The sequence below is a fragment of the Ammospiza nelsoni genome, chromosome 32 (assembly GCF_027579445.1).
Source record: "Ammospiza nelsoni isolate bAmmNel1 chromosome 32, bAmmNel1.pri, whole genome shotgun sequence".
Classification (NCBI taxonomy): domain Eukaryota; kingdom Metazoa; phylum Chordata; class Aves; order Passeriformes; family Passerellidae; genus Ammospiza; species Ammospiza nelsoni.
In genome coordinates, this window is record NC_080664.1 from 1,483,715 (window position 1) to 1,496,842 (window position 13,128).

General features: G+C 54.8%; 1 protein-coding gene across 2 annotated transcripts; it reads right to left on the reverse strand.

Moving 5' to 3' along the window:
• Positions 1–729: 729 nt before the first annotated feature.
• Positions 730–12,982, reverse strand: NACA (nascent polypeptide associated complex subunit alpha). Of its 2 annotated transcripts, XM_059491286.1 has the most exons (8): positions 12,942–12,982; positions 12,496–12,567; positions 4,214–4,299; positions 4,026–4,103; positions 3,017–3,163; positions 2,772–2,900; positions 947–1,069; positions 730–857 (listed from the first exon to the last, which is right to left on the reverse strand). In XM_059491286.1, exons 2-8 carry the CDS (start codon positions 12,563–12,565, stop codon positions 843–845), a joined length of 648 nt encoding a protein of 215 aa, XP_059347269.1. In that variant the 5' UTR covers positions 12,566–12,567; positions 12,942–12,982; the 3' UTR covers positions 730–842. The 2 variants fall into 2 exon arrangements, with proteins under 2 accessions (XP_059347269.1, XP_059347268.1); XM_059491285.1 differs by lacking the exons at positions 12,496–12,567; positions 12,942–12,982 and adding an exon at positions 5,407–7,710.
• Between the last annotated feature and the right edge of the window lie 146 nt (positions 12,983–13,128).

Here is a 13,128-nt window from a genome sequence, read left to right on the forward strand (position 1 = left end):
ACAGCACCCCAAGGGCTGGAAACAATCACCAGATTTGTGTGAGGAGTTACAAACTACAAGAGCTTGAGTAGAATGATAGTGAATTAATCACTGGGTGAAAATGTAGAATTTTGGGGTTTTTAGAATGGAGGTTCAGGAGGCAAGATGGAAGAATCTAAGTGTGTCCAGCCTTTCTCTTTCTTCTTCTTGGCCTCCATCTCCTGCCATGATGTTGGCACTTTTGGGTTGGTTTAGAGTGGAAGCTCACTGTCTAACAGGTGATAGGTATTGGGAAATTATTGTAAATATTTTATACATAATTTTTAGTATAAAGACCTAACACCACCCTGGGGCCAGGCAGAGTGCCTGGAATTGTCCTGCTGGATGGACCTGATGGGCAGGAGAACATTTTCTATAGATAAAACACATTTAAGCAACCTTAAGACTGAGAAATGAAGAGCTCCAACTCATTCCTCAAGCGCTCAGGCTGGGAAAAGAGATTTTTAAATCTTGGGGTCTCAGTGATCCAAAAAGCCCTGAGAGAGCCCCCCCTGAAGAGACCCTGAGGGGATAAAGGGGTGACCCTGCAGCTGGGCTGGTGTCCAGCCAGGCCGTGGGACAGGAAGGAAAGGAGGGAATGGCAGGTGCTGTTCCAGGATGGGTTATCAGCACCAGCATCTTCCTCAGGGTGGAGGAAGGCTCCACCCTGAGGCCACAAACCCCAGGCAGCAAAGCACCCCAGAGCAGAGATTTCACCAACAATAAACCACAACTTTATTAACCGATAGAAATAGTACAAATTTTAAATTTAGCTGTATTTTACTCTTCTCTGAAACACCAAAAAAGGCTCCTCCCTCCGGCGGCTACATCGTCAGTTCCTGTGGGGAGAAATGGAGTCAGGAGGCAGCTCAGAGGCAGCAGCTGCACCCAGGGACCCCCCAAGAAGCTGCTGCCCCCCAGGACTCACCATTATCGCGTTTACAATGTCGTTACTGTTGTTCTTGAGGGCTCGCACGGCCTTGGCTCGTGACACGTTTGCCTGAGACATCACCAGCTCGATGTCCTTCACCTCCACGCCGGTTTCATCAACCTGAGAGGGAAACAGAGCCCAGGGTTGGTGTGAGGGAGAAACAGAGCCCAGGGTTGGTGTGAGGGAGAAACAGAGCCCAGGGTTGGTATGAGGGAGAAACAGAGACCAGGACTGGTGTGAAGGAGAAACAGAGCCCAGGACTGGAGCCATTGCAGGCTTGAAGGAGAAACACAGCTCAGGAATGGTGTGAAGGAGAAACAGAGCCCAGGATTGGTGCCATTTTAGGTTTGAAGGAGAAACAGAGCTCAGGATTGGTGCCATTGCAGGACTGAAGGAGAAACAGAGCCCAGGACTGGTGCCATTTTAGGTTTGAAGGAGAAACAGAGCCCAGGATTGGTGCCATTTTAGGTTTGAAGGAGAAACAGAGCCCAGGATTGGTGCCACTTTAGGTTTGAAGGAGAAACAAAGCTCAGGATTGGTGCCATTCCAGGACTGAAGGAGAAACAGAGCCCAGGGTTGGTGCCATTCCAGGGTTGGGATTGGAATTGGAGCCAGGAGGTCAGGCCTGCATTGTTAACACCCCCAGTGCAGGACCTTGTGCTCTCCCTTTGATGAAGGAGAGGAATTTGTGGATTGACCATGTCGCAGACATCTTTTCATGAAAAATCCTTTCCCTAGGATTTTTGCTCCTGAGAAGCTGAGAGGCCTCAGGAACAAAATGTAAACATTGATTATCTGCTGCTGTGGAATGCAACAGGTGGATCTTTAATTAGTTTGTGTTAGATGTTTCTAATTAATGGCCAATCCCAGCCCAGCTAGCTTGGACAGAGAGCCCGAGCCACAGACCTTTGTTATAATTTTTTCCTATTCTATTCTTAGCCAGTCTTCTGATGAAATCCTTTCTTCTATTCTTTTAGTATAGTTTTAATGTAATATATATTATAAAATATATATTTTATAATATATATTACATTTGATATATATATCACATTATATATATCTTTATAGATATTCTAGATGTAGAAAATATATATTTTATAATATATATTATAATATATAAATATATTATATGTATATTTATAATATATATTTTATAATATATATTACAGTATACATAATATAAAATATCTATTATAAATATATATTTACAAAAAATATAACATTATATATATTATATATATAGTATTATATAGTATTATACATATAGTATTATATAGTATTATATATATACTATAATATATATACGATATAATATATATTATATATAGTATTATATATTATATATAACACTGTATATTATAATAATACACAATATATTAATATATTACTATATTATATTATATAATATTATATATTATAATATAACATAACGTAATACAACATAACATAACATAATAATGTTATAACATTATATTATATATATTATATTATATTATATTATATTATATTATATTATATTATATTATATCATGTCATGTCATATGATATGGTATGATATGATATATGATATATAATATAATATAATATAATATGTCATATTATATATCTTATTATAATATTATAATAAAATAGAATATATAATTACAATAATATATAAATATAAATATATTATATGTCTAAATATAAATATAACTATAAATATATATATGTATATGTAAAATATTATAAAATACATGGAGTTAGATCCTCATCTCTCCCCTCAACACAAGACCCCTGTCAACACAATCACATAACCCCACTGAGAGGCTGAGCAAGGCCTCACCTCCTCTTCCTCGCTCTCCTCCTGCACCGTGGGGGTCTGTGTGTTTTCCTGGATGTTGGACACGGGTTCTCCTTGCACTTTGAACTTTTCAGCAGCTGCCAGCTGAGCCTGCTGGGACAGGTCTTCGATCTGCAGGAGGGAAGAGAAGAAAAGGAGAAGTGATGCCAGTGCTGGGCAGTGCCAGCACATTCCCTGGCAGGTGGCAGGAAGGAGAACCCTGCCCGGTGGCACCAGGGTGGGCTCACCTTGGCCTCTCCAAAGACAATGTAGGTGTCTGACGCCGGGCTCTTGTACACGTCTGGCTTTGTGATGACAAACAGGATGTTCTTGGATTTCCGGATGGTGACTCTGGTCACTCCTGTCACCTGGCGAAGGCCCAGCTTGGACATTGCCTGCAAAACACCAGGGAAAGGTCAGCGAGGGGAGGAGAGCTCTGGAGCCAGCCCAGATGTGCCCAATCCTCTCTCCAGACTCCAGATCCAACATCTGCTGCATGGATCCACATGGGAACTGCCATGGAGCAGCACTCCAGAGCTGCCAGCTGGAGGGAACACCCCAATCCAGCACTGGTGAGGTCCCCACAGTGATTTTGAGCCCTGGGGTTGCTCACCAGGTCTCCGTTCTCGGCCTGTTGTCTCTGCCCGGTGAGGCACAGGATGGCCTTGGGACAGCCCGTACTCCAAAGGACGAGTGCACTCCTCAGATTTTTCATTCTTCAATATTGTTTATTATTTCTTATCTACAAAGCCGTCTCCCAGCCTGACAGAGGTCTGCCCAGCAAGACAGCCATGGGCACACTGACCTCCCACTGGGCAGTCGTCTATTTTTATACTAAAAACTACGTATAAGATATTTACCTTTACCTTCCAGTACCTTTTACCCTTATTAACAAGTGCAGATTTAATATGAACCAATCCCAAAGTGCCAGCATCACCACTAAAGATGGATGACAAGAAGAAGAGAAGGACAAGACACGCCCTAATTCCTCCATCTTGTCTCCTAAAAACCCCCCTGTACCAAAATCCCAAAACCTGTGTTTTCACCCTGTGAATAATCAACTCCTTCACCACTTATCCCCAAGTGATTCTCTTGTCCTCATACAGGTGGCACATCCCGTGCAGGGTCAAAATCCAACCACCAAGCACTTCTGGCAACATTCCAGGATTTCCGAGCCCCCCAGGGGTTATCTCGGCAACTTTGGACATCAGGAGTGATGTGCTGAGTTCCCACAGCCAGGGACAGCTGAGGCCTCACCTTGCGAGCTTTCTTCTCGCTCCGGCTCTGTTTTGCTTTGCTGACGGGTTCTTCGTCTATTTCGGCTGCTGCCGCGAGCTGCAGGGAGGGGAAAAACCATCAGTGACAATGCTGGGGTGCCACCACAGGGACTCTGATCCATCATGTGCCACCAGGGACACCACAGGGACTCTGTGCCACCTCCCTACCTGTGCCTGCTGCGTCGTGGCCTGTGTGGAGTCCTGCTCTTCAAGCTCTGGTACGGATTCATCGCTGTCAGACTCTGTGCCAGACCCTGCAGAGACACACAGCCCACCTCAGCCAGCTCCAGGGCACCAGTTTGGCACCATCAGCCCAGTGAGGTGGTGGATGGAGCACAGATGGCGTTCTGTGCGCTCTGAATGCCACCAGCAGGGTGGCACGAGTGGGTTCTCAGCCTGGCCATGGTGGGAGCAGCGTGGCAGAGCCCCACAGGTGCCCAGAAGCTCTGGAATGAATCCTGAGGGAGCTCCAGCCTGTGGCCCTAGCATGAGGAGGACATGGGTGGCACTTTCAGGGTGGTGAGGTGGGCAGTTTAGTGTGACAGCGCCTCTCCTGAGTCCCCTCAAAGCCACAGCACCAAGACCCCACTCACAGAGCCCCCAAGGTTGCTGCACATCCATGGCTTCACTACAGGGATGATCTGGGATAACCCCAAACCCTCCTCAGGGGACCTGAAGGCCACCAGGATGATCTGGGATTACCCCAAACCCTCTTCAGGATGATGTGGGATAACTCCAAGCCCCCCTCAGGGGACCTGAGGGTCACCAGGATGATCTGGGATAACTCCAAACCCCCCTCAGGGCCACCAGGATGATGTGGGATAGCCCCAGACCCTCCTCAGGGCCACCAGGATGATCTGGGATAACCCCAAACCCCCCTTCAGGTGACCTGAGGGCCACCAGCTGCAGTTGTGACCCACAGCACTGACCACACCAGTTACTGAAGCACAGCTGGGTGTCCCCAACCTTGGAGGACACCTGGAGGTGACCCTGATGCTCCTGTGCAGCCATTACCTGCATTCAGTCCTCATGGCACACACAGGAACCTTGGCAAACCTCTGTGCACGTGTCCAGGTGTGTGTGCCAACACTTCAGGCATAGCGTGGGGACATCCCAGTTTGCCACCACGAGGCCACCACACACAGCAGTGCCAGGCAGGTGGCATCTCCTCAGTGCGAAGCCAGCTCAGATTATCTCATTTTTGCAGTGCCCATGCCACAAACAAACCACAAAACCACAACCCCACAACCAGCACGCCGTGCTCCGTGCCCGAGGACACGCGTTAGTGACCGCTGGCACCGTGTGCCCGCCGTTAGTACCCCGTGGGCATCATCCAGTGACACTCCATGCACACACGATACCCTTGTCATTCTTGAGGACGGGCTGTGGTGCCAGCACCCCCGTGGCAGGGGACAGCTCCAGCAGCACGGGTGGCTCTGGGGGGAGCAGAGGTGGCAGCTCCTCGTCATCGTCACCGGGTGCGGCTTTCGAGGGGGGCTTGCCCACCTTGGCATTGCTGGGGGGCTGCTGCTGCTTCCTGGCAGGGCTGGGGGGCTTTGGGGGGGCACCAGGAGCTGGGGCAGGAGGTGGGGTGGGGGCTGCTGGGGTTGGAATGGGTTTGGAGGGGCTTTTTGGGGGTGCCTTGGCTGCAGTGGGGTTGGTTGGAGGGGGAGTGGCTTTGGCAGGGCTTTTTGGGGGTGACTTGGCCTCTGTGGGGCTTTTTTGGGATGCCTTAACCTCAGTGGGGCTTTTTTGGGGTGCCTTGGCCTCAGTGGGGCCTTTTGGAGGTGCTTTAGCCTCAGTGGAGCTTTTCTGGGGTGCCTTGGTCTCACCAGGGCTCTTTGGGGGCGCCTTAGCCTCAGTGGGGCTCTTTGGGGGTGCCTTGGCCTCTGCGGGGCTTTTTGGGGGTGCCTTGTCCTCAGTGGGGGTGGCTGGAGCTGGGGTGCCTTTGGCAGGGCTTTTTGGGGGTGCCTTGGCCTCAGCGGGGCTTTTTGGGGATCCTTTGGCTGCAGCAGGGGCCGCTGGAGCTGGGGTGCCTTTGGCAGGGCTTTTTGGGGGTGTCTTGGCCTCAGGAGAGGCTGGAGAAGCTGGGGTGCCTTTGGCAGGGCTTTTTGGGGGTGCCTTGGCCTCAGTGGGGCTTTTTGGGGGTGCCTTGTCCTCAGGAGAAGCTGCTGGAGGTGAGGTGGCCTTGGCAGGGCTTTTTGGGGGTGCCTTGGCCTCAGTGGGGCTCTTCGGGGGTGCCTTGGCCTCAGCAGGAGCAGCTGAAGGTGCTGGAGCCACAGGAGAGGATGGGGCAGGGACAGAGCTGCTCTTGGGAGGTTTTTTGGATGCTCCAGGGGAAGCTGGAGCTGGGGGGGCTTTGGCAGGGCTTTTTGGGGGTGCCTTGGCCTCAGTGGGGCTTTTTGGGGGTGCCTTGTCCTCAGGAGAGGCTGGGGTGGTTTTGCCAGGGCTCTTTGGGGGTGTTTTGTCCTCAGGAGAGGCTGCTGGAGCAGGAGTGGCTTTCACAGGGCTCTTTGGGGGTGCCTTGTCCTCAGTGGGGCTTTCTGGGGGTGCCTTGGCCTCAGGAGAGGCTGGTGGAGCTGGGGTGGCTTTGACAGGACTTTTTGGGGGTGTTTTGTCTTCAGTGGGGGTGGCTTTGGCAGGGCTCTTTGGAGGTGTTTTGGCAGCTGGAGCTGGAGGAGCTGCAGGAGCTGGGGTGGCAGGGGATGGGCTGGCAGGGGATGGGGTGACACCACCAGGACTCTTGGCAGCACTTTTGGCTGCAGGTGGGGTGGCTGGAGCTGGGCTGGGAGGAGCTGGAGCAGCAGCTGAGGCAGCAACAGAGCCCTTGGTGGCATCTTTGGCTGAGGGAGGGGTGGCTGGAGGTGCCAAGGGTGGTGTGACAGGGACAGAGGGGACAGCTGGGGCAGTGGTTGGGCTCCCAGGAGTTGGTTTGGCCACTGGAGAGGTGGCTGGAGCCACCATGGGTGGTGTGACAGGGACAGCAGGAGATGGTTTGGCCACAGGAGGGGTGGCTGGAGGTGCCAGGGGTGCTGTGACAGGGACAGAGGTGGCAGCTGGGGCAGTGGTTGGGCTCCCAGGAGCTGCTTTGGCCACAGGAGGAGTGGCCAAAGGTGCCAGGGGTGGTGTGACAGGAGGAGAAGGGGCAGCAGTTGGACTTGGAGGAGCTGCTTTGGCCACTGGAGGGGCAGCTGGAGCCACCACGGGCGGTGTCACAGGGGCAGAGGGGACAGCAACTGGACTTGGGGGAGCTGCTTTGGCTGCAGGAGCCACCATGGCTGGTGTGACAGGGGCACCAGGAGATGTTTTAGCCACAGGAGGGATGGCTGGAGCTGCCATGGGTGGTGTGACAGGGACAGAGGGGACAGCAGGCGCTGCTGCTGGCAGCACTGGGCTGGCTGGAGACCCTGGGACAGAGGTGGCAGCTCCCAGAGCAGGTGGGGACAGGGCAGGTGGCACAGGAGCTGCTCGAGGTGCCATGGGAGAGGCCTTGGCAGCAGAAGGAGCAACTGGGAGCAATGGTGGCACTGGGGAGCCAGGGGCTGACCCAGGGGACATCCCAGCTGGCAGCAGAGGGATGGGAGGTGACAAAGGAGCTTTGGGGGCAGCCAGGAACACAGGGGGAGAGATGGCACCGACCAGGGCTGGAGCAGCAGGAACTCCAGGAGAAACGGGCACTGTGGGATGTGGGGGTGACCCTGGGCTCTGGGGGGACACTGCCACCGAGGGGGCTGGCAGCAAACTGGGGGGCACTGCTGGGGGAGATGCCAGAAGGGGACGGGATGGGGGAGACAGGAGAGGGGGGGCTGCAGGGGGAGGAAGAGGAGCTGGGGCTGCTCCAGAGGCTGAAGTAGGAGCAGATTTCATGGCAGAGCTGAGAGCAGCTGGGAGAGCACTGGGGCTCACTGTGGGGACAGGAGGAGCCACTGTCACTGCAGCAGCAGCAGCCAGGCCAGGTGACACAGGGGACACAGGTGACACAGGGGACACTGGGGCAGAGCCTGGAGACCCTGGGGCTGCAAACACCACGGGGCCCTGAGGAGCTGCAGCAGGGGCAGTGGTGGCTGTGCCCAGCAGAGCTGGGGCAGGGGGCTGGGGGGGCACAGAGAACACGGGGATGGCAGCAGCTGGCACCACAGGGGGTGACACAGGGCCTGGGGGGCCCTGCAGGGCCTGGGAAGATGGAGATGGAGTCAGAGGTGGGGAATGAGCAGCATGGAGAAGAGCTGAAGGAGAGAAACACAGTGAGAGCAGAAATGAGAGCAGGGACAGGAGGAGGGGGCATGCAGCCAGCCTGGCATTCCTCTGGCTCCTGGCCCAGCGGGCACTGCCAGGCTCAGCACGGAGCAGGACGTTCACCCCTTCTAGAACAGAATTTCCTGAGAGCCCTCAATGGCAGGAGGCACCACCAGAAATGCAGAAATCCAGCGCTGCCCTACCAAAGGGGCGTCACAACACCTGAGGAGCCCCAGAAATCTGTCAGGACACCCAGGGCTGCTCACCAGCCTGGGGACACAAAGACCCACCTGAGAAGAGGAAGGCAAAGTCAAATATAACCCAAAAAATAAATATAGAAATAAATAAAATATATAAATAAATATAATATAATTCCACTGACATGTGGAGAGTGCTCTGGGAGCCCCCTCCCTCCAACCAGAGAGGGCACAATGACATGGGGGTGGTGGGGCCAAACCCCCCAATTCCCTGGGAGCTGCTCACCAGCCTGGGGTCACCCCTTGGGCTGCAGGGGGAATAAAAACCCACCAAAAAACAGGAAGGGAAAGTCAAATATAACCCAAAAAATAAATATAGAAATAAATGAAATATCAAAATAAATATAATATCATTCCACTAACATGTGGAATTACTCCTGACATTCCCAACAAAATTCCCAATGCCAGCAGCAATCAAATGGCACAGTTTAGTGATGAGGCCATGCCAGGGCTGAGCCTGGAGAGAGCCCTGACACTCCTGACAAAACTCCCAATGAAATTCCCAATGCCAGCAGCAATCAAGGGGCACTGTTTAGGCCATGAGAGGGTTCAGCTCCCAGTCCTGAGAGCCTGGAGAGAGCCCTGACATTCCCAATTAAATTCCCAACAAAATTCCCAGTGCCAACCAGCAATCAAGGGGCACCACTTAGTGAAGAGGCCATGAGAGGGTTCAGCTCCCATTTCCTGAGAGCCTGCAGAGCCCTGACATTCCCAGTGAAATTCCCAATGAAATTCCCAGTGCCAAGCAGCAAATCAAGGGGCACTGTTTAGGCCATGAGAGGGTTCAGCTTCCAGTCCTGAGAGCCCTGACATTCCTGACAAAGTTCCCAATGAAATTCCCAATGCCAACAGCAATCAAAGGGCACCATTTAGTGAAGGGACCATGAGAGGGTTCATCTCTCAGCTCCTGAAGGGCCCTGACATTCCCAGAGTGATTCCCAGCAGCCAGAGGAGCTCCAAGGGAGGGCAGAGCCCAGCAGAGCTGGGCAGGGCAGGGCTGGTCCAACCAGCAGAACCAGCCCGGGCACGGCGCCGCCCTGGGGAGCTGCAGAGCCCAGAGCCAGCCCTGTGCCATGGATCCTGTCCCTGTGCCATGGATCCTGTCCCTGTGCCACCCTGGGACCAGCCCTGTGCCATGGATGCTGTCCCTGTGCCACCCTGTGCCCAGCTCTGTGCCATGGATCCTGTCCCTGTGCCACCCTGTGCCCAGCTCTGTGCCATGGATCCTGTCCCTGTGCCACCCTGGGATCAGCTCTGTGCCATGGATCCTGTCCCTGTGCCACCCTGGGACCAGCCCTGTGCCATGGCTCCTGTCCCTGTGCCACCCTGGGACCAGCCCTGTGCCATGGATCCTGTCCCTGTGCCATGGATCCTGTCCCTGTGCCACCCTGTGCCCAGCCCAGAGCCAGCCCTGTGCCATGGATCCTGTCCCTGCCAGGTGCTGTGTCCCTGTCCCACCCTGGGATCAGTGTCACAGCCATGTCCTGGTCTTGCTGCCACCCATGGCAGTGACAGAGCCCAGAGCCAGCCCTGTGCCATGGATCCTGTCCTTGTGCCACCCTGGGACCAGCCCTGTGCCATGGATCCTGTCCCTGTGCCACCCTGTACCCAGCCCTGTGCCATGGATCCTGTCCCTGCCCCTGCTGTGTCCCTGTGCCTTTTTTACTGTTTTCCACACAAAAACCTTTAAATATTTCTGGTCACCCACGTGCTGGGATGTGCTGAGGAGGGTGGGGGTCCCCTCACCATGGGGAGGAGCTGGAGGAGGGGGTCCCCCTGCTTGGACCCTTTCCTGACCCCATAACCCTGCCTGGACCCCCTAAACCTGCCCTGACCCCCCTAAAATGCTGGATCCTGTCCCTGCCAGGTGCTGTGTCCCTGTCCCACCCTGGGATCAGTGTCACAGTCGTGTCCTGGTCTGTCACCTCTTGCAGTGTCACATGCAGGGAATGCCATCCCTGTCCCTGCCCCAGGAATGGGGTCCTGAAAGGTGCTGCCAATGCCCCATTTTACCCCTTTTTTACCCCAAATCAGGGCAGCCTGGAGCTGGACAGCAGTGCCAGGACATTTCCTGCTCCAAGGAACGTTCTGGTGCCTCCCAAAGGCACAGAACGTGCAGAGCCACCTCTTCCAGAACAATCTTTTATTCCTGTCTGCTCTCCCTGTTCCTTCTGAGCACATTCCTGATGAACACAATCATTCCTGATGAACACAATCATTCCTGATGAACACAATCATTCCTGCTTCTCCCCCACAACCCCACCTTTGCTTGGTTCCTTCTCAAACATCCCAAGCTAAAAGATTCCCCAAAACCAAAAGATTTCTGCCCAGAATCCCTCGGGATCAGCATGGACCAGCCCCACATCTCTAAAGTTTTTCCAAGGAAAAAGAGGAAAATCCAAGGAGGAATCCCAAGGAAGGAATCCCAAAATCAGGGGATCTGGGGATCCCAAAATCCTGCCTGAGGAATCCCAAAATCCTGCCTGAGGAATCCCAAAATCCTGCCTGAGGAATCCCAAGGAAGGAATCTCAAATAAAGGGATTTGGGAATCCCAAAATCCTGCCTGAGGGATCCCAGGAGCAGCAGAATTTTGGGAGCTGTCAGCTGAAAACGACAGGAGGGGCCCCAAAAAGGAATTCCAGCCATGCCAGGAGGGATAAGGAGCTCAGCAGCTCCTGGGAATTTTCAGTGCAGCTGTCACAGCAAGAGCCATCACTCAGCTCCCTCCTTGTGTCCCCTCTCTGTCACCAATCCTCTGTGGTGGTCCCACAATGGGACAGATACCAAATCCTATGAGAACCCCCCAAATCTGACAAGACAGATGTTCAAAATTCAGTGTGACACCCTCAAATCCAATGGGGCAGACCCCAAAAGCCAAAGGGACAAACTCCAAATCCCAAGGCACAGATACACAAAATTCAGTGAGGAAACCCCAAATCCAATGGGACAGGCCCCCAGATCTAACAGGACAAACCCCCAAATCCAACAGGACAGACCCCCAAAATTCAATGGACGACCCCCAAATCCAGAGGGACAGATCTGCAAAATTCAATGAAAGACCCCGAATCCAACCGGGCAGAATCCCCAAATCAAGGGGGACAGAATCCCCAAATCCAACAGGGCAAGACCCCAAATTCTATGGAACAGAATTTCCAAATCCAGGGGGACAGAATCCCCAAATCCAACAGGACAGGCTCTTAAACCCGGTGGGACAGGACCCCCAACTCCCACAGGACAGGACCCCAAATACAATGGGACCGAATCCCCAAATCCAGAGGGACAGGAGCCTAAATCCCACAGGACAGAATCCCCAAATCCAAAAGGACAAGAGCCCAAATGCAACCCCCCGACCCAGCCACGGCCGCTGCTCTCCTCTCCCACCCAAACCGAGCTCGGACCATCCCCGGTGCCGCTCCCGGGACTTTGGGACACGAGGAGTCCCCGCTCCGTTCCCCCGGTCCCGGTTCCCCGCGTGCTCCGGCACAGAACCGGCCCGGTTTGTTTTGTTCACAGCGATACCACGGCACGGACACCCCAAAACCCCCGCGGGGGACGTGACAAGGCTCAAACCGGGGTCACACAACCCCCGGGACCACCGGGTCCCGGTGGAGCCTACCGGGGAAAGCGCAGCTTCCCCCGCCCGGTGAAGGGATCCGGGAATCGCCCCCAAAACCGCCCCAGGATCCCGGAAATCAGCCCCAAAACCATCCCAGGAATCACTCCCAAAACCGGCTCGGGAATCACCCCCAAAACCGGCCCGGGATACCCGGGAATCAGCCCCAAAACCACCCCGGGAATCAGCCTCAAAACCGGCTCGGGAACCCGGGAATCAGCCCTAAAACGGCCCCGGGATCCCGGGAATCAGCCCCAGAACCGCCCCGGGAATCAGCCCTAAAACGGCCCCGGGATCCCGGGAATAACCCCCAAAACCGCCCCGGGGCACCCCCCGGTCTCACCTGTCTCCGCCTGCGGCTGCGGCAGCTCCTGCTCCGTGGCCGGGACGGTTTCTGTGGCTTCGCCGGGCATTTCTACGGGAATGGATAAACCGACAGGACCGGGCTCGCCGGGGCTCCGGTACAGCCCCGGGGCCACCACCGGGAACTCGTCCTTCCCACCCCGTTCGGGCACCGCGAGCTTCCCTCTACCGGGAAAATCTACCGAGACAGCTCGGCCACACAGGCAGAGCCCGATCCCAATCCCGATCCGGGTCCCGGTGCCGGTCTCGGTGCCGGGCCTAGGCCGCCTCCTCCCCGCCGCCCCCTCTGCCCTGCCCGGCGCTCCCACGACCCCATCGATGGCCTCAACCGGCTCCTCCCCGCCACCCGCTCATCCCGCTAGCGGCGAGCGGCGCCCCGAGCGGCGGATGGCAGTGGATGGCGGCGGATGGCGGCGCGGGACTCACTGTGCGGGGAGCGGGGTCCAAGATGGCGGCGGAAAGAGACCGAGAGGGCAGCGCGACTTCCGGGAGCGCGACTTCCGGGGCAGGGGGAGAGCCCCGGGAACAACGGTCCGGTCCGGTCCCCGCGGCCGCGCTGCGGAGTTCCGGGATCTGTTCGGGCCCCACCGTGAGGGTGGGGAGACCCCGGGAG